This window comes from Myxocyprinus asiaticus, chromosome 47 (genome assembly GCF_019703515.2).
Source record: "Myxocyprinus asiaticus isolate MX2 ecotype Aquarium Trade chromosome 47, UBuf_Myxa_2, whole genome shotgun sequence".
NCBI lineage: Eukaryota > Metazoa > Chordata > Actinopteri > Cypriniformes > Catostomidae > Myxocyprinus > Myxocyprinus asiaticus.
The window spans coordinates 8931621-8952782 of record NC_059390.1 but is presented as its reverse complement, the minus strand read 5'-3'; the positions used below and the strand labels follow the sequence as shown (position 1 = coordinate 8952782).

The window sequence follows — 21162 nt, the reverse complement described above, 5'->3', positions numbered from 1 at the left end:
AGCATCAGCGTTATATGGGCATTCCGGCTCTTTTCAGTGAGCCGACTCGTTCGGCTCAGCTCACCAAAAAGAGCCGGCTCTTTTGGCTGCCAAACGGCTCTTTGAAAAAAAAAAAATGTTTTGTATTTTTTCAAGTCAAACAGTTTGCAATAGTTTGACTATGAATGGTGTTAAAACAATTCTAATTAAATGATTCAATGAAAGCATACTCTACCTTAACCACAGTGTATTTAAAAATGCATTGGTTTGCATTTGCATTTAAAGTATAATTTTTTAATGTATATAAACAAAGTGCATATAAATCTAACTATTCAAAACGAATACAATCTGAACAGCATAATAGAATATTGCACCATATCAAAGAAAAATAAATAACAATTTGCAAAACTGCAGCATACCATAAATTGAAATAAATGTAAAAAAAAAGGGATGCTAATACACATGTGCATTTAAAGTATAACTTTTTTAATGTATATAAATAAAGTGCATATAAATGTAACAATTAAAAACGAATACAATCTGAACAACATATAAAGTTGGCTCCGCCCTCCCTCACGCATCTTCGGTTCATTGTTTGACAGGAACAACAGATGAGGCTGTTAGTCTGAGCAGACAGTCAGAACCAATGTGCGCTTGAGCATTTAGGTCTATATTATTTTATTTCTTTTTTCGTTCTTCGAATTCATTAATTCTATTCATTTAAATCTTTTGATTATTCATATCTTAATTTGTTTTATATTTGTATAAATAGATTCGGCTCTTCATACGTGCGAGCCGGTTCCCAACGTTCACCTACAACAGCCGGAACGTTCGCGAACGACCCATCACTACAGTGTCAGCAGTTCAGGTTAAGAGTGTTAATGTCATGTAAGAGTGTCAGTAAATGACTAAACATGCAATGTTCACTATTTTATTTTGTTGTACAGACCGACAGTAATTTCCAAGGGTGCAAACTATTCATCAGTTGGTGAAATGTGCTGTTTTGAATTAAGAATACGTCATTCATAATTGTGAATGTGAAAACACTAGCACGTTTTCAGCATATCAGGCTTAAGATAAAGAGCGAATGTGTGTATATTGCAAAGGAATTGAATGAATGTGCTTATCTGGTAAGTTCCTTTAGTACCTCTAGAAAATTCACTTGATATTGTCTTAGAAAATGATCTGTAACACAGTAGAGTGTTTTCACCCTCAGATTAAACTAGAACATGGTAAAACCTGTGACTTGTGGCTTCAATTGAGTTTTTAGGATGTGGCAAGGACAGTGTCATATATTTTTAACGCAAATATTATTAGCCAATAATTTAAAATCAATTTAAGATTTTCTGAATCATTTTTTTTTATGTCTTTAATTAATTCTGAATTTTGTACAGCATCTCCTAAGAGTCTTCTTTTAAAAGAGACCATTTTATTTTGAGGATGAGCCACCAGTTAAAGGAGTAGTTCACCTAAAAATGGAAAATGTACTTTTACTCACTCATTTACTCACCCTTATGTTGTTCAAAACCCACATGCTGTTACTTTTTCTTGGAACATGAAAAATAGATATTTTAAGCAACTCTATTCCACAGAATAACAGTTTATAGTGAGCAGGAGCTGTCGAGCTTCAAAAAAGGACAAATACTACCCACCTTACTTTTCAGCGAAATTATCAGTACCACCATTATCAATGAATGTACCACTTCTGGTATAACCCACTTTTCAGCTATTTTAGCTATACAAAAATACTACATTATTGATTATATGCTGGCAATAAATGTCAACATTATTAACATTAATTACGTTTTTCATAAACACATTGCTTTTGAGCGCATATAGTTTTGCCGTTTAATTGCATTTTGCCATTGTTTTATCACACTGTTGCACAGGCAGAATCAATGAAATCATGCACTGACATGAAGTCATCCGTGCCATCTCACATACCTACTAGGGAGGGTAGAGTCGCTTGGGGTAACCTCCTCGTGGTCGCGATTAGGGGTTCTCCCTTTCAATGGGGCACGTGGTAAGTTGTGCATGGTTCGTGGAAAGTAGCATGAGCCTCCCGTGCTGTGTCTCAGCGGAGTTATGCACAGCGAGCCACGTGATAAGATTCTGATTGACGGTCTCAGAAGCGGAGGCAACTGAGACTTGTCCTCCGCCACCCAGATTGAGGTGAGTAACCACGCCACCACGAGGACCTACTAAGTAGTGGGTACTGGGCATTCCAAATTGGGAGAAAAGAGGATAAAAAAAAAAATATTTTCAGACATTGCCACATTATTCTGATGTATATCCTATGGCTGTGTGATAGTGTAAATAAGCCCAGATCACTAACTCTGGTATTAATATTCTTCTATTTATTTACACTACGGTCAAAGCCAGCGGAACTTTCACACATTCGCCGGAAATGCAGCCGCTGCTTACTTCCACGTTACAAAATATGGTAAATAAAGCACTATTAAAGGTTCAGTATTAAGACATCATAACAGTAGTCCATATGACAAGTGCACTATATTCCAAGCTTTCTGGGGCCACACAACAGCTTTGTGTTGTACAGACTACTTTTATGGTATATTAATAATGATTTATTTTTCTTTGGACCTTGACAGTAGTGCTCAATATGAAATGTTTTTAAATGGAAGAGTGTAGCATTCGGGTACTCGAAGAAAAGGAAAAAAAACACAATGAGGGACAACTTGATGGCAGTAAATAATTTTGTGTATTTTCTTTTTGCTAGCCAGCTGATTGTCACAGTTCCAGCTTATCTGCCGATTCTTTTTGTGTATCTGGGTGTTTTTGTTCGCCTTGTGCGTTTTCCTTTGCTGCAGGATCGGAGCAATCAGTGTTTAATTCGTCTTTTCTTTGATACAGCACAAAAAAGTAAAGATGACTAAAACAGGCAAATTGTTAGCAATGTAGACACCATGGTAGTCTTGTACTGTGTGAAGTTGTGTGAAAAAAAAAATAATCTTTTAAAACCAAAAATTATTTTGGGTCTTTATTGCATTTTAGGCCTTTATTCAGAAAATTATTGCATTCAGAGCCTTACTATTTTAAAGGACCAAAGAGGACAATTACAGGTGCATCTCAATAAATTAGAATGTCGTGGAAAAGTTCATTTATTTCAGTAATTCAACTCAAATTGTGAAACTCGTGTATTAAATAAATTCAATGCACACAGACTGAAGTAGTTTAAGTCTTTGGTTCTTTTAATTGTGATGATTTTGGCTCACATTTAACAAAAACCCACCAATTCACTATCTCATAAAATTAGAATACATCATAAGACCAATAAAAAAAAAAACATTTTTAGTGAATTGTTGGCCTTCTGGAAAGTATGTTCATTTCTGTATATGTACTCAATACTTGGTAGGGGCTCCTTTTGCTTTAATTACTGCCTCAATTCGGCGTGGCATGGAGGCGATCAGTTTGTGGCACTGCTGAGGTGGTATGGAAGCCTAGGTTTCTTTGACAGTGGCCTTAAGCTCATCTGCATTTTTTGGTCTCTTGTTTATCATTTTCCTCTTGACAAGACCCCATAGATTCTCTATGGGGTTCAGGTCTGGTGAGTTTGCTGGCCAGTCAAGCACACCAACACCATGGTCATTTAACCAACTTTTGGTGCTTTTGGCAGTGTGGGCAGGTGCCAAATCCTGCTGGAAAATGAAATCAGCATCTTTAAAAAGCTGGTCAGCAGAAGGAAGCATGAAGTGCTCCAAAATTTCTTGGTAAACGGGTGCAGTGACTTTGGTTTTCAAAAAACACAATGGACCAACACCAGCAGATGACATTGCACCCCAAATCATCACAGACTGTGGAAACTTAACACTGGACTTCAAGCAACTTGGGCTATGAGCTTCTCCACCCTTCCTCCAGACTCTAGGACCTTGGTTTCCAAATGAAATACAAAACTTGCTCTCATCTGAAAAGAGGACTTTGGAACACTGGGCAACAGTCCAGTTCTTCTTCTCCTTAGCCCAGGTAAGACGCCTCTAACGTTGTCTGTGGTTCAGGAGTGGCTTAACAAGAGGAGTACGACAACTGTAGCCAAATTCCTTGACACGTCTGTGTGTGGTGGCTCTTGATGCCTTGACCCCAGCCTCAGTCCATTGCTTGTGAAGTTCACCCAAATTCTTGAATCGATTTTGCTTGACAGTCATAAGGCTGCGGTTCTCTTGGTTGGTTGTGCATCTTTTTCTTCCACACTTTTTCCTTCCACTCAACTTTCTGTTAACATGCTTGGATACAGCACTCTGTGAACTCTGTGAGCTTCTTTGGCAATGAATGTTTGTGGCTTACCCTCCTTGTGAAGGGTGTCAATGATTGTCTTCTGGACAACTGTCAGATCAGCAGTCTTCCCCATGATTGTGTAGCCTAGTGAACCAAACTGAGAGACCATTTTGAAGGCTCAGGAAAACTTTGCAGGTGTTTTGAGTTGATTAGCTGATTGGCATGTCACCATATTCTAATTTTTTGAGATAGTGAATTGGTGGGTTTTTGTTAAATGTGAGCCAAAATCATCACAATTAAAAGAACCAAAGACTTAAACTACTTCAGTCTGTGTGCATTGAATTTATTTAATACACGAGTTTCACAATTTGAGTTGAATTACTGAAATAAATGAACTTTTCCACGACATTCTAATTTATTGAGATGCACCTGTATATTTGTGACAACACCTGCGACCCCCCCCCCCCCCCACCCCCGAAATGGTTTGGTCCCCCCCATGTTCAAGACATGGTTACAGCCTTGCAGTGCAAACACAGTGAAATCTAACCCCTGACTTACGATTTCCTTGCAGGACATAGCTCCTGTTTTCTGCTTCAAACAGCTTTTAGCTTGAAAAGACACACAGCCAACGTAAAGATGCCAGTCAATTTCCCAGAGCTTATCAAGCTGAAACGAGATGGTGGTGAACTCAGTCTGGCAGATATACATGCCTTTGTGCAAGGGGTCAAATCAGCAGACATCCAGGAGAGTCAAATAGGTAAGTGTATTATTTTTAAGATCATAGTTCCATACACATCCTGAGATGATAAGAAGCACCTCATCACACACACACACAAGATGTACCGAAAACACAATAAGCTCAATACTGTCAAAGTGTTCTTTCTTTGGATAATACAAGTATACAGTATCTGCACCTACAATATATGACATGTATTAGATGTTGTGTTAGTGCTTAACTGTGTAAGGTACATATGGAGAAGACAGGTGCATGCGTGAGAACTGTTCAAATGAGAGACGCTCTTTATTAATCATAATAGCCCATCCTTCAGAATCCAAGAGTATCCTAGAAAACTCAAATGTGTGTTATATTTAGGCATTTCAACTGTCATCCTCCGTTTTGCCTCCTGTCGCTCTCTCCAATAGAAAATGAATTGGGAATTGTAACTGCGTGCCATGTAAAACGCCCTAAACGATGCGTGTCCTGTAGCGCGGATCTGAACGTGCGCATTGCGCATCTTAATATCAGCTGTGCGCAATCACCGTAAATATATTGGTGATCTTACCAATCATCACGCATGTACATGACGATTTTATTACCGTATACAGATAATAAATCTGTGCATGTTACAGACGCGACCCAAAGCGTCAGCTCTCTTGCGTTGTGGGTATTGAGCGGATTTCTTTCATGCCAGTGGACACGTTTCGTAGAGTGAGAGAGACGGCGGGTGGATCGAAGGAGAGTAGTTTAATAACGTGTTGATGTGGCCATGATAATTCCGAATGAATAGCCGTGTGTCTGTCTCTCTCTCTCCGTCCCTTTGCCACTCTCACTATGTCTGCTATCGCCAGCATCCGCGCGGTTGCATTAATTGATACTGGATCATTTTTAAAAATTTCTTTAAATATATATGTATTTATTCATTTCTAATTTAGGCAAATAAGAGTTCTTAGTTTTTTTGCTAGTTCATCTTTCATTGTTCTCCTGTTGTTTCGGTTTTGTTTCTCACTTTAGTTGTAGTTGGTTTCGTTTTTATGCCCGCTCATGGGTCTTTTGTTTTCTGCCCTGTTTGGCAGTTTTCTGGGGTTTTTTTTTTTTTTTTTTTTTATGAGGCCAGTTTTGAGTTGTTTTTGTATTGACTTTTGTAAATAAAAAGTTTTTGGAGCTACCGCTTTCTGTGCTTGGGTTCTGTTCTAAAACCCTGGCAGTTACAGAAAATGATGCTGTGATGTCTTATGTTGTGTTTCTGTTATTTTGATCCTGATGACTTTTTTTTTTCTTATTCATTTTTTATTTATTTTTTTACTTAATCCAAATTGGAATAACATTTGTTGACTTTGTTCATGTATGGTATCTGAAAACACACTTAAAAATGTGGATTTTGGTTTATTTTTTTATTTTTTTTTTAATTTCTTGGTTTTATTTCACCTTGTTACATTTGTTTTGTTCCCGGTCAAAAACTGACCGGCCATTGGAAATGAATAGATTAGACTACAAAATATTGTAATATTAAATGTTCAGGAGCATAACAATGCTTTAGATGAGCACATATGTGGATGTGTGTTTGCACACACAGAGTCCTCGAACATGTGCACACACACACACACACACAATGTGTGTTGCTCGCCCTGTTGTGCATTGTCTTTCCATGTACACTCTTTGAGGAATATTTCAAGATCTTCTTATCATATTATGTTGTGTTTGGGCTCATTTGGATCGTGATAGTCTGCTGTAAATTACAATATGTCATTGTCTATGTTATATGTATGTTTCAGGATGGTAATAAGGAAAATCGTGACAAAAAGCCGCTCATGTTTTTTATACTTAAGTGTGTCAGTGGGAATTTCATACACTAATACTCGCTGCAGTTTGACCTCTGAGTGAAACAAGTTTGCTTAATTGATTCTACTAATTGTGACCTTTCCAACTATATATAACACATGGCTAGCTCATCTTTTTTTTTATGGTTTTACCAATTCTGAAAATAATTGTTGTGATAAATTTGCAAATGATGAAAATGAAACAGTTCTTATTTGTCAGCAAATTAAAAAGCATTCTTTAAGAATTGGTAGGATTAACTATATGTATTGTGAAGTCCAGATTCTAAGCTTTAAAATGACATCTTTTGTTCAGATTATGCAAGTGGTTATTAATTTATGTAATTATTATAATTTTTTATTTTTATGCATTCCCACAGGGAGTGCCCCTCACCGGTATAAGCTCAATTCAATGAATCATATCGATACAAATATGTTTCTTTAAAAATACGTTTAAAAAAAAAAAAGAAAGAAAAAAAAAGTCATATATACAGTTTTTCTCAATTGCTTTGGCTCATCTTTTTAAACAGTCTTAACATTCTCTAAACTGTAAGTGCAATTATCACAGCTCTATTGCATGTCTGCAAAATGTAGTAATTCACCCAAAACATTTCACTCATGCTTCAAAACTAGTTATTGTGTCAGTAAATTGACCAATGCCACCAACATGAAAAGTTTTCTTGTCAATGTGTGAGCCGTACTGGTCAAAATGTTTCAATGTTTTTTCACCATGGCATTCAACCCTGGAAATATTTGTTATATACAAATTTCATTTTTGTTCTACTTTTTTTTCCACTGACTGCTTACTGTACTATACAAGAATGTCAGTTTTGTCTAGCTGAATGCTGTTGTGTATCACACTGAGCTTTTTAGATACCGATTTCAACAGTAAAGGTTTACTGGAAAAGTCAACACTGTACAGTACTGTAGTACACAGAAAAAGGATATGCACATTTGTATGTATACAGTACATTTATTTTTGTAGCAATGTGTTACATTTTAACAGAAAATTCACATTTGCATGTCCATTTTTACACATTTCTTACATGTAAAGTCATATATAGTGAACAGAAAATTGCCACAAAATGACATCCATGCATAAAAAAAAAAAAAAAAAAAAAAACCTGCAACAATGAAAAAACATTACATGTTATAGATATTTATGGAATATACATGTATGTCTGACAGATTTTGATCATTTTGCATGTGGTGGCTCACATGATGAAAGAATGTTTCGAAGTTGTGAAGAGTACAATTTCAATGCGAATCAACTCATTAGTTTTGATCAGCAAGCCAAGTGCATTTAGTTACTGTGCAAATTGTAGACAGTTGTACTTACTCTTTTGCACACATGTGCCAAAACACGTGCAATTTGCTTAAATGAATAAGAAATTAAAATCTGGTTTGAACAAAAAACTAATTGTTCAGAGATTTGAACAATGTTTTGAAAAAAATAATTTTCATTTGAGAATTGAGCCAAAGTAATTGAGAAAAGCTGTAATAAGAAAGAAGTTGATAAAATATCTAATACAATATCTTGTGATAATATATACAATATAAGCGACTTCGTGGGATCATCTTAGTGGGACGGTCATTTTTGACCGGGAACACAAAATGTGTTTGTGCAAAATGAACACAACACAAGGGTTAAAATCCTCATTGTGTGTTTTAAACAAATAATGCAATTGAAAATCATGCCTTAAAACGTACTCTCTTTAGGCCCCCAGTGAACAAGACAAAGGCGACTGTGGCAAGTAACACAAAATTCCATAAGATTTTAGTTTATAAAAAAAAAAAATAACCATAGGACAGGTTATTTTTATTTAGTAATTTTAGTTTTGCATAATTGAAGCCCTTAAACATGAGGGTTTCAATGCAAAACTTCCAATATTAAGCAGAATTCTATAGATTTAAAAGATGATTATGTGTTGCAACTGCAGGTGCAATGCTTATGGCCATATGGCAGAAGGGTATGTCGGATGAAGAGACTCTGGCATTGACAAAAGCAATGATGAACTCTGGGGAGGTGTTTGTCTGGCCAGAGGAATGGCTTGTTGTGGACAAACACTCAACTGGTGGAGTCGGAGACAAAGTCAGTCTCCCACTCGCTCCTGCTTTGGCTGCATGTGGCTGTAAGGTATAAAAAAAAATGGCCTCTACTATATTTTAAACAGAAATCTACATATTAGTACAGAGGTGCCCACACTTTTTCCTATGAAGGGCCAAAAATCAAACTTAAATAACTACAAAATTGCATGATCTCTACATTGCATATTGTGCATTGTTAGCTACTGAAACAAAACTTTTTTCTCATTCACGTTTCCAAATATTTTGGCTATTAACACAGCCTACAAAACGAATGCACCAACACAGAGGAGATGACAGCATTTCTCTAGATTGGAATGAGGAGCTTAAAATAAAAAACTTAACAATTCCTATAGGCCAATTGAATAAAACAATGCAAAAATAGACATTTCACAATGAAAATTAGTCAGAGATATGATTCTAAAAGTGGTTAATATTCTGTAAAATGATTATTGTATCATTAATAACATTTTATTTAACATCAAGGCATTTTAACACATCCAGGTATTATTTTTGTTAAGATTATTATAATCTACATTGTAGAAATTGGTCATTTTAGCGCATGAGCACAACACCGAACTTATGCAGAGCGTGAGAAGCGGAGTGCCCATCTGTGCGCGTTTATGGCGTGAGCATCCACCACAGACTCGGCAACATCTGCACAATGGACCGCACGAAACCAATCATGTTCAGCGAAAATTCAAATGGACATCGCGATATATGTATTTGAAAGTATATCAGATTGCAGGGGATTTTTTTTATTTATTTATTTATTTATTTATTTTGTTACCCAGATCCCCCGTTAATAGAGAGATGATGGAGATAAGTAACAGGTGCGCTAAGGGAGCGAGGATAAGATAGTTTTGTTTTCGATATTCCAGACACATTCAGCGATAAACGGCGATAACTCTTAAACACATACTTTTCAAAATGATATTACTGTGGGGGCATGGGTAGCTCAGCGAGTATTGACGATGACTACCACCCATGGAGTTGCAAGTTGGAATCCAGGGTGTGCTGAGTGACTCCAGCCAGGTCTCCTAAGCAACCAAATTGGCCCGGTTGCTAGGTAGGGTAGAGTCACATGGGGCAACCTCCTGGTGGTCACTATAATGTGGTTCTCGCTCTCTGTGGGGTGCGTGGTGAGTTGTGCGTGGATGCTGCGGAGAATAGCGGGGGTCTCCACATGCGTTATGTCTCTGTGGTAATGTGCTCAACAAGCTACATGATAAGATGCACTGATTGATGGTCACTACGCCACCATGAGGACTAAGAGTGCATTGTGAATTGGGCATTCCAAACTGGGGAGAAAAGGAGAGGAAAAAAATACAAATAAAATAGTATTACTGTAAAACATGGACAGCTAATAATATTCCACAAGCTTGTTTTCATTATTTTCACTCGATATTATGAGAATTGACCTGCAAAAGCCGTCGCAATGCGAGTTACCCTGGGAAGAGTTCCTCTTGTCATAGCGGTAAGTAAGGGACTGTGGAGAAAGAGGGGTTTTTTTTTAATAGTTTAAGAATTTTGTAATAGGACTGCATGTCCAAAATGACAAAAACAAGGTTAATTTTGGACATGCAGTTCCCTATTCAACCACTAGGGGTAAAATGAAAGGTTGTGAAAGTTGCGCAGTGTCCTCTATTGAAGAATGCTGGTTTTGTGTCTATCTCCAACAAAAAAAGCTATTAAGAAAGTTCATTTTGGACATGCAGTTCCCTATTCAACCCCTAGTGGTAAAATGAGTGCAACGTCCTCCTCTGTTGAATGACGCTGGTTTCGTGTCTTAATCTCCTTCAACAAAAAAGCTACTACAAAAGAAGCTTAATTTTGGACATACAGTTCCCTATTCAACGAGTAGGGGTAAAATTAAAGGTTGTGAAAGTTGCTCCTCTGTTGAATGACTCTGGTTTCATGCCTCTATGCCCTTCAATAATAAAGCTATTAAAAAAAGAATGTTTATATTGGACATGCAGTTCACACACCAAGCTAATAAACAAATTGCACTTTCTCCACGGTCCCTTACTTACCCGCCACGACAAGAGGAACTCGTCCCGGGGTAGCTCACATTGTGACAACTTTTGCAGGCCAATGCTCATAATATCGAGTGAAAATAATGAAAACAAGCTTGTGGAATATTTTAAGCCTTCCATATTTTACAGTAATACTATTTTGGAAAGTATGTGCTAAGCTGTTTAAGATTTATCCCCGTTTACCGCTGAATGTGTCTGGAATATCGAAAACAAAACTATCTTAACCTCGCTTTTAAAATGAAAGTCCACCCAAAAATGAAAATTCTCTCATTATTTACTCACCCTCATGATAAACAAGGTGTGTATGACTTTCTTTCTTCACCAGAACATTATCTGAAGAAAAATAGAAAAATATCTCAGCTCAGTAGGTCCTTAAAATGCAAGTGAATGGAGATTTCTCTTTTGAAGGTCCAAAAATCACAGTCAGCATAAACGTCATCCATACGACACCAGCTGTTAAATTAATGTCTTCTAAAGTGACACGATCGCTTTTGGTGCAAAAAAGATCAGTATTCAAGTACTTTTTAACTATAATCCAACGCTTCAGGAGAGGGTGGAGCCCAAGCGGTCTCTCGTGTGATGTATTCACGTTGCCATGGATACAGATAATCTCACGTTCTCCATTCGGTTGAGACATCCAGGATAAGCATGCAAACACACAATTTTGAGTAAAGATACAGATAATAACAGATCTAAACCAAAATCAAACAAGCTACTGTACAGCATTCCTCCTCATTTGTAAATAGCGCTGCTCTTCCGGCTGTGACACATGTGCGTCAGTTCCTGTTTCAAATGCCAATGCGATTACGTTACGTGCGCATACCGCTGCAGAACGGAAGCATAATTTAGAGTAAAAAAAAAAGTACTTAAATATTGATCTGTTCTGCACCAAAAGCAATCGTGTTACTTTAGAAGACATTCATTTAACAGCTGGAGTTGTATGGATGATGTTTATGCTGACTGTCTGTGATTTGTGGACCTTCAAAAGAGAAATCTCCATTCACTTGCATTTTAAGGACCTACTGAGCTACGAAATGTTTATATTTTTCTTCAAATGTGTTCTGGTGAAGAAAGAAAGTCATACACATCTGGGATATCATGAGGGTGAGTAAATAATGAGAGAATTTTCATTTTTGGGTGAACTATCCATTTAAGTGTCTCTCTTCAGCTGGTTCACAAAGTATTTTTGCTATTTCTGCCTTTCATATCAAATGCGCAGCATTATGACTAATGATGGAGAGCTATGATATGAAAGGCGTCAGAACTAGATTGCTCCAACATCACGTGCTTGCAATATTACCAGCTTTGTTGATTATAAACAGGAACAATATAAATATAAGACGTGGTATAATGACATTTGCATGCCAAATTAACAGGTTTAGAAAGGTTTATACATCTGTAACATCTTCAGTTCAGGAGCTAAGCAACAAAGCACTTCCTCACTGCTCGCGCTCCCACTAAACTCATCAAGCGTTCAACATGTTGCTGACAGCTGCACATTGAGAGAAAGGGAGAGATAGCGGATTTACTTGCACATCTTCTGGAATTACAGTTTGATACAAACCAAATTTGATTTAATTTGATTATCTATATCTATTGGTTTAATAATTTTCAGCTGCACTGTAAAGTGAATAAAAGTGTGCGGGAATTTCCCAAATTAGCCTATAGGCTAAACGTGGAACTTGCCGGAATTTCTATTTTTTCCCTCTCTTGTCAAATCAAAGGTCACCACGGCCCAACTTTGGCCCACGGGCCCCAGTTTGGGCATCTCTGTATTAGTACATAATATTTTGTATAAGATATATAGCTGATGTATTTTTTTTTTTTTTTTTTCAAGGTGCCCATGATAAGTGGGAGAGGATTAGCACATACAGGGGGCACACTGGATAAATTGGAGTCGATCCCGGGATTTGAAGTCAACCAGTCTGTTGAACAGGTAATGTGACTTGTGTGTGATTTTGGGAAGTCCATGTATGTACTTGTAATATTTACTGATGCTGCTGATGTATTGATTACTGAACAGATATACAGTTGAAGTCAGTACACTTAGGTTGAAGTAATTAAAAAAAATTTTAACCACTCCACAGATTTAATATTAGCAAACTATAGTTTTGGTAAGTCGTTTAGGACATCTACTTTGTGCATGACACAAGTAATTTTTCCAACAATTGTTTACAGACAGATTGTTTCACTTTTAACTGACTATATCACAATTCCAGTGGGTAAGAAGTTTACATACACTAAGTTAACTGTGCCTTTAAGCGGCTTGGAAAATTCCAGAAAAAGATGTCAAGCCTTTAGACAATTAGCCAATTAGCTTATGATATGAGGTGTACTGAATTGGAGGTGTACCTGTGGATGTATTTTAAGGCCTACCTTCAAACTCATTGCCTCTTTGCTTGATATCATGGGAAAATCAAAAGAAATCAGCCAAGACTTCAGAAAAGAAATTGTGGACCTCCACAAGTATGGTTCATCCTTGGGAGCAATTTCCAAATGACTGAAGGGACCACGTTCATCTATACAAACACCCATGGGACCACGCGGCCATCATATCGCTCAGGAAGGAGACACATTCTGTCTCCCAGAGATGAATGTAGTTTGGAGTGACAAGTGCAAATCAATCCCAGAACAACAGCAAAGGACCTTATGAAGATGCTGAAGGAAACAGGTAGACAAGTATCTATATACACAGTAAAACGAGTCCTATAACCTGAAAAGCTGCTCAGCAAGGAAGAAGCCACTGCTCCAAAACCACCATAAAAAAAGCCAGACTACAGTTTGCAAGTGCACATGGGGACAAAGATATTTTGGAGAAAAGTCCATTTCAATTTTTGAAACAAAAATTGAAATGTTTGGCCATAATGACCATTGTTATGTTTAAAGGAAAAAGGGTGAGGCTTGCAAGCTGAAGTACACCATCCCAACCATTAAGCATGGGGGTTCCAGCATCATGTTGTGGGGTTGCTTTGCTGCAGGAGAGATTGGTGCACTTCACAAAATAGATGGCATCATGAAGAAGGAAAATTAAATGGATATATTGAAGCAACATATTAAGACATCAGCCAGGAAGTTAAAGCTCTGTCGTAAACGGGTCTTCCAAATGGACAATGACCCCAAACATACCTCCAAAGTTGTGGCAAAATGGCTTAAAGACAACAAAGTCAAGGTATCGGAGTGGCCATCTCAAAGCCCTGACCTCAATCCGATAGAACATCTTATACATAGAGTAGAACATCTTTATATAGAAATAAAATCTGGAATATATAATTCCCTTACTTACCCACCACGACAAGAGGAACTCGTCCCGGGGTAGCTCACATTGCGACAGCTTTTGCAGGCCAATGCTCATAATATCGAGTGAAAATAATGAAAACAAGCTTGTGGAATATTTTAAGCCTTCCATATTTTACAGTAATACTATTTTTTACTCTCTACTATTATTCTGACATTTCACATTCTTAAAATAAAGTAATGATCCTAACTGACCTAAGACAGGGAATGTTTTCTATGATAAATGTATTTGGCATAAAAGGTGTTTGTAAACTTCTGACTTCAACTGTATATGGCACATATCAAGTGATCAAGATTCCCTGTAACCATGATGCGTTGTAGTGCTTGCAATGTTTTCTCAATAATAAAATTAAGCTCAAATCATAAAACAACCACTGGAAAAAAAAATGCTGAAATGATTCACACATGCAGATGTATTTTTCATGTAGTTAAAAAAAGGCTATAAAATACGTCACACACACAAGAAGAATATCCTTATTATATCTAAACACACAAATACAGTGACAGTGTTTGGATGGAGACACTGCACCAACCAACAACAACTCATGACTGTTATGTTTAGTCCTTTACATAAGCACAGAAAATGTTTTATATTTTCCACTGAAAATAAAAGCAGTAAAAATATTCCTAACATTCTTAAAATGATTGATAAAGCACATTCCTGAGACCAACTAAACTTTTCCACTTTTGTCTTGGGAATAAAAATCATAGTAATGTCACAACATTCTGAACAGACTGCAGCTTTCACAAGAATATTGTTGTGTGGCTATGATTCAGTTCATTGAGAAATTGTAGAATTTCAGAATTAAGCCAAGGATTTTTTTTTTTCTTTGATCAGATTTATCTCTGAATTATTGCTTGGTGTTAATGAAAAATGCAAATTTAAAGATACAAAATAAATGACTTTATTAGATTTAATGTTTATTAGATTAATGTTTATTAGATTAAAAGGTTGATTTAAATAAACTCCTATTAAACAAGAATAAATAATTATAGAAAAGGACAAAATTCTGGATTGCAACATTTCCAGTATTTCTGAAATGAGAAGTTCCTACTGATTTTCGTGATGAGATTTCTAGATGTCATTTATATTTTATCTGAAGATCCAATATCAGGTTGTTTATGGTTGAATGTTTCAAAAATAGGATGAACGTTTCTAACATGAATAAACTCATTTTTAACTGTCAAAATCTTTTTTTTTTTTTGACTGTGACAGGAATGCGAGTCATTAGGTCAAGAGAACAGAATTTTTTATCTGATTTGGCAGAGCTGACAAACTAATGTACCCTGATAATCAGCTGACATCATCCACCCAAGCTTAATTACAGTCAATAATTTCGTCCATGCTCTTTTCAAGTACAAAATGTTAACTGTAATTAATGCTATTTTATTCAATAATACAATATGCATGCAATCAAAACAATTTTAGAACTAACTATAGTCCTTATAAAATGTTATGTGTGAGTTATTTGACCCATGAACTGATTCATCACAGCATGTTGTGCTATAATCGAAGATTTGGCATGCACCATCTCTCTCTCTCTCTCACTCACACACACACACACACACACACACACACACACACTTTTTACTGGCCCAAGTCAGAAATTAGAAACACTCTAGTTTGTTTAGGGAGACAAAGGTCATGTTTGGAATAGCATACTACCACGATACCTTTACTACTGCAATATACACTCACCGGTCAATTTATTAGGTACACTTGTACATATACTTTTCATTCGATTATCTAACCAGCCAATCGTGTGGCAGCAGTGTAATGTATAAAATCATGCAGATATGGGTCAGGAGCTTCAGTTAATTTTCACATCAACCATCAGAATGGGGAAAAAAATTTGATCTCAGTGATTTAGACTGTAGCATGATTGTTGGTGCCAGACAGGCTGGTGTGAATATTTCTGTAACTGTTGATCTCCTGGGATTTTCACATGCAACATTCTCTAGAATTTACTCAGAATGGTGCCAAAAACAAAAAACAACCAATGAGCGGCAGTTCTGTGGATGAAAACGCCATGTTGATGAGAAAGGTCAAAGGAAAATGGCCAGACTGGTTCGAGCTGACAGAAAGGCTACGGTAATTCGGATAACCACTCTGTACAGTTGTAGTGAGCAGAATAGGATCTCAGAATACACGACATGTCGAACCTTGAGGCGGATGAGCTACAACAGCAGAAGACCACGTTGGGTTCCACTTCTGCCAGCCAAGAACAGAAAACTGAGGCTGCAGTGTGCTGTAAAAAGGCACCGTCCTTCAGATGAGATGTTAAACCGAGGTCCTGATTCTTTGCGGTCATTAAAAATCCCAGGGCACTTCTTGTAAAGAGTAGGGGTGTAACCCCGGTGTCTCAATCATGGTCTTCTAATACTCTCTATCCATAAATTGGCTCTATAACTCTACTCTCTCCTCTCCACCAATAGCTGGTGTGTGGTGAGCGTACTGGAGCACAATGGCTGCTGTTGCATCATTCAGGTGGATGCTGCACACTGGTGGTGGTTGAGGAGAGTCCCCTGTTCACTTTGTAAAGTGCTTTGAGTGTAGTGTCAGAAAAGCGCTATGTAAATGTAATGTTCGTTCATTCATTCATTCACCATAGCCTTTCTCTCAGCTTGAACCAGTCTGGCCATTCTCCAATGACCTCTCTCATCAACAAGGCACTTTCATCCACAGAACTGCAGCTCGCTGGATGATTTTTGTTTTTCGCACCATTCTCATTACACTCTAAAGACTGTTGTGCATGAAAATCCCAGGAGATCAGCAGTTACAGAAATACTCAAACCAGCCCGTCTGGTACCAACATCTATGCCACGGTCAAAGTCACTGAGATCACATTTTTCCCCATTCTGATGGTTGATGTGACCATTAACTGAAGCTCCTGACCCATATCTGCATGATTTTATACATTACACTGCTGCCACACGATTGGCTGATGAAATAATCGCATGAATAAGTAGATGTACAGGTGTACCTAATAAAGTGGCCAGTGAGTGCATACTATAGTATGGATATTGTGCATTTTACTTATGCATAAAAATACCTGGTTGACCTTTGCTAAAATATAAAAAAATGCACTCAACTTGACCTTTGATCTTGTCATCAATGATGTAAGACATTTTATCTGTGTTTCTAGGTGAAGCAGATCCTTCAGGATGTAGGCTGCTGCATTGTAGGTCAGACAGAGACTCTAGTGCCAGCAGATCGGGTTCTGTATGCTCTCAGAGATGCCACTTCAACTGTTGAGAGTATTCCTCTCATCACTGGTGAGCTTATTATAGACAAATTTCAGTGGAATGTTAAATGTGAATAGTTAAATCTACTTCTCTTGACTGGTTGTGTCCCTATACAGGCTCTATCATTTCTAAGAAAGGAGCCGAAGGCCTGAGTGCGCTTGTGTTAGATGTGAAGTTTGGCAGGGCTGCTTTGTATAAAGATCTGGACAGTGCTCGTCATCTTGCCCAGTCACTTGTAAGACAGCTATCATTATTATGTGTGTGTACACGGTATGATATTGTATGATGCTGTGCTTGTCAATGTGCCTAAAGGTAACTGTAGGCAACAGGCTGGGTGTGAAGACAGGGGCGGTGCTTAGCCGGATGGATGCTCCCATTGGCCGATGTGTAGGAAATGCAGTGGAGGTGTGTGAAGCTCTTGAATGTCTTAAAGGACGGGGGCCAGATGATCTTACAGAATTGGTCACGGCTTTAGGTAAGCAAGACCCATTTTAAGGATAAAAAAGGGATGTGACGTAACTATCTATAACGCACTTTTAACCAGACTGACACACTGTGAATTCGTCAAGACTAGGTTGACAGTTTTGCTGCTGAAATTGGTCTGTTCTTACTGAAATGCAAATCACTGCCCCCAGTGGCCGAAGCTGGAAGTGCTGTTGAATGGATGGCAACGTGTGAGCTTCAGTTTCCGGGTGAAATGTCCACCGAGTGGCGCCAAAAGCGAGTTGTATTTTTAGTTGTAATGACTTAATACATTCAACAGGAATGTATGTTTTATTAACTCTACCCCCAAACCCCAACCCTAAATCTAACTGTCAGTGGTGTCAAATTTTTATTTTAGAGCAAAAATGCAACCCCCGAATTGCACTCAACATTGTTTATTCCTGGTTCCTCTTGAAGTGCTAGAGGGAAACATGTTCACACTTGAATTGATGCAAATATGTCTGATGGGGGTGGCACTTTTCAGTAATTTGGCTAAATGGGGTTAATTTCAAGGTACATCAATTTTCGGAAGAAACGTGTCGATTTCCTGTGTGATCATGTTGCTTTTAACGTCACAGGAATTACACCAGATTTAGAAAAGCTTTAAGTAACACACATTTTTGTTCAGAGGAATGAATGTATGTGGATTATCAAAAAATAAAAGCTCACATTTCTGTAATGCCCCATATACTTCCATTATAAGTACATTACTGGCCACTGCTTTAGGTAAGAAAGATCCATTTTAAAGCTCATGTTATAACTAAGTAAATCCTGGGAGCTTTTGCATGATATCTGGACAAGGATAGTTACACAGCCTGTGTAACTATCCTTAGAACACTTTTAACATTGTGCAAACAGGAATTACACCAGTAGCACAGTAACCAGAAAATACATCTGCCTAAAAAAATAGTCCCTTATCTAAAAGGACAGCTTTACAGGCCAAATATCACAATTATGTTTTTTTTTTTTGTTGCAAGAATTAGTGCAATAGTATTAAAAAAAAATACAAAAATATGATATAATTCTAGTATAATTCTGCTTTAAGCCATCTGGAATGCCTTGCCCCATAGACTAACATTGTAAGTGCATAAATGTACATAGATTTTTTGTTTGTTTCTACAAACTGAAGGATTAGTTGAAATTATTGTCATGCCACTGATGCTGTCAATAGATCTTACCTTGCTTTGAGCAAGTTCACTGAACCTGTCTTAATCTGTGTTATTCAGATCACTAGAATATGTGTGCCATGTTCCTGTAAAACAGTTGATCCACCGTTGTCCAGAATAAGGAATGCATAAAATTATGCACATTGTCTGATTGTATATAGGTGGGTATCTATTATGGATAAGTGGCCACTGCCACTCCCTAGAGACTGGGAAAATTGAGATCACACAAAAACTGAAGAATGGGGATGCTTTAAAAAAGTTCCAGGCTATGTTGGTGGCCCAAGGTGTGCCTGCAGATGTTGCCCATTCCCTGTGCTCGGATGCCACCAATAACTTTCAGTACATGAAGAAGGCAGCACATCAAACAGAGCTTAAGGTGCCACAGGATGGTAATTACATTTTGTGTTCCCATTTAAAAAATAAATGTTAATTTTACGTAACACTAACAGCACAGGCATGATTACATATACAAATCACACAGAGCTCACTATTAATATTCGCTGTTGGTACATCTGCGTTTTTATTCATCTACGCACATTTTCAGAAACACCACTATTATCTCAGTGGCAGGCATTGTGTGAATATGACAACTGTTTGAATGACAGGTACAGTACTGGAGATTGATGGTTTGGCCCTGGCCCAAGTGCTGCACAAGTTAGGGGCAGGACGGACTAAATCTGGAGAGAAAATCGATCACAGTGTGGGAGCAGAGCTATTGGTAGACATCGGACAGTGGGTAATGAAAGGTTAGTAATAAACACTAACAGTGTATTGCTCTATTCGGAACCAGTAAATGCTGTATACTGCATTCTATTTTTTTTTAAATACCACGTGAAACAATGTGCAGCCAAAAAATGTTTCTAACAGTATTACATTCTTTCAAAAATAGTTCCACGTGTGCCATTCAAGACACCCTGTGTTTACTAAAAGTTGCACTGAGTGATATTGTTGACTTAAATCGCAGGCCAAACCTGGATCAGGATTCATCACAACAGCACAGAGCTGAGTACACACCAACGTTCTGACCTGCAGACAGCTTTGGTCATTGGTAGCAGCAACAGATATAAGATAGAGTCACGTGTGGCAGAATTCATATACCCCAAATAATCCCAACATCACCATAACACATCTTTAAGATGAATCCTACTTATTGTGGCTACCAAAAGATTTCAGAATGCTTGTGTTTGTACATATAACCAGTACACATTGTTCTATATGTTAAGTACTAAGCATTTGCTATGATACGAATACTTGTGTACAAGTAAGCTAAAGATCATTGTTGAACTTTGAGCAATGAATATGCATCTGGAAAATATATAAACATATCTGCTTAACAGTGGCCTCTTAAATTTTACTGTAGCCCAGATCTGCTCAGTCCTTCTCCTGGAAATCCACTTTCCTTCAACGTTCAGTTCTAGCTATGCTCAAACTCACCTCATCCAACTTAACTTGAAAATTAGAGCCAGGTGTGTTGGAACAAAACTCTGCAGGAAGATGGATCTCCAAGAGCTGGATTGACAATTCAGGCATAGTAGGTGACTGCTGCCACCACTTACTCATATGAAGACAGCAGCTTTGCTCCACAAAATTTTAGTCCAGCCCTTCCTGTACATAAATGTCCATGTTGGTACCTTAAGATATTTATAGGCTTGCAAATAAATTGTGACTTTCATTTAAAATGCATTGATATTCCTTCAGGCTTTCTTTGCAGATTAACACTTTGATTTAAAATTAATCAGATTCAATGCCTTAAAAGGTAGTCAGATTTCTAGTTGTTTTTTCAAAATGAGCATGCCAGCTTTTATCCATAAATATGTATATTATTTTAACAATTCAAAATGTCTTTTTTTTTAGCACATTACTGGTGTTTTTTTTTTTTTTTTTTTTTTCAGTTACTAATGCCTTTCTTTGCATATTGATTGAAAAGAACCAGGCAGTGCGATGCATTTTTTAGTTAAAGAGAGAGTTCACCCAAAAAGGAAAATTCTCTCATCATTTACTCACTCTCATGCCATCCCAGATGTGCATGACTTACTTTCTTCTGCCGAACACAAATTATTAATATTTTAGAAGAATATTTCAGCTCTGTTGGTCCTTACAATGCAAGG

The 21162-nt window shown here is 37.4% G+C and overlaps 1 protein-coding gene across 1 annotated transcript; it reads left to right on the top strand.

The window, feature by feature from the left end:
- The first annotated feature begins 615 nt into the window (after nt 1–615).
- On the top strand, nt 616–20737 carry LOC127436872 (thymidine phosphorylase-like). The gene is made up of 11 exons (XM_051691337.1): nt 616–645; nt 752–847; nt 4781–4966; nt 8685–8881; nt 12703–12801; nt 17306–17435; nt 17522–17640; nt 17718–17880; nt 19216–19443; nt 19660–19800; nt 20019–20737. The coding sequence occupies exons 3-11, from the start codon at nt 4846–4848 to the stop codon at nt 20159–20161; spliced, it is 1341 nt and encodes a 446-aa protein (XP_051547297.1). The 5' UTR covers nt 616–645; nt 752–847; nt 4781–4845; the 3' UTR covers nt 20162–20737.
- Nucleotides 20738–21162: the final 425 nt, after the last annotated feature.

What these genes read in the sequence shown, in the direction of transcription:
- LOC127436872 (XM_051691337.1), top strand. Translation starts at nt 4,846, where the DNA reads ATGCCAGTCAATTTCCCAGAGCTTATCAAGCTGAAACGAGATGGTGGT. An exon ending in GTCATCTTGCCCAGTCACTT is followed by an intron (nt 17,641 to 17,717) that starts GTAAGACAGCTA and finishes ATGTGCCTAAAG; the next exon opens with GTAACTGTAGGCAACAGGCT. An exon ending in GCTTAAGGTGCCACAGGATG is followed by an intron (nt 19,444 to 19,659) that starts GTAATTACATTT and finishes TTTGAATGACAG; the next exon opens with GTACAGTACTGGAGATTGAT.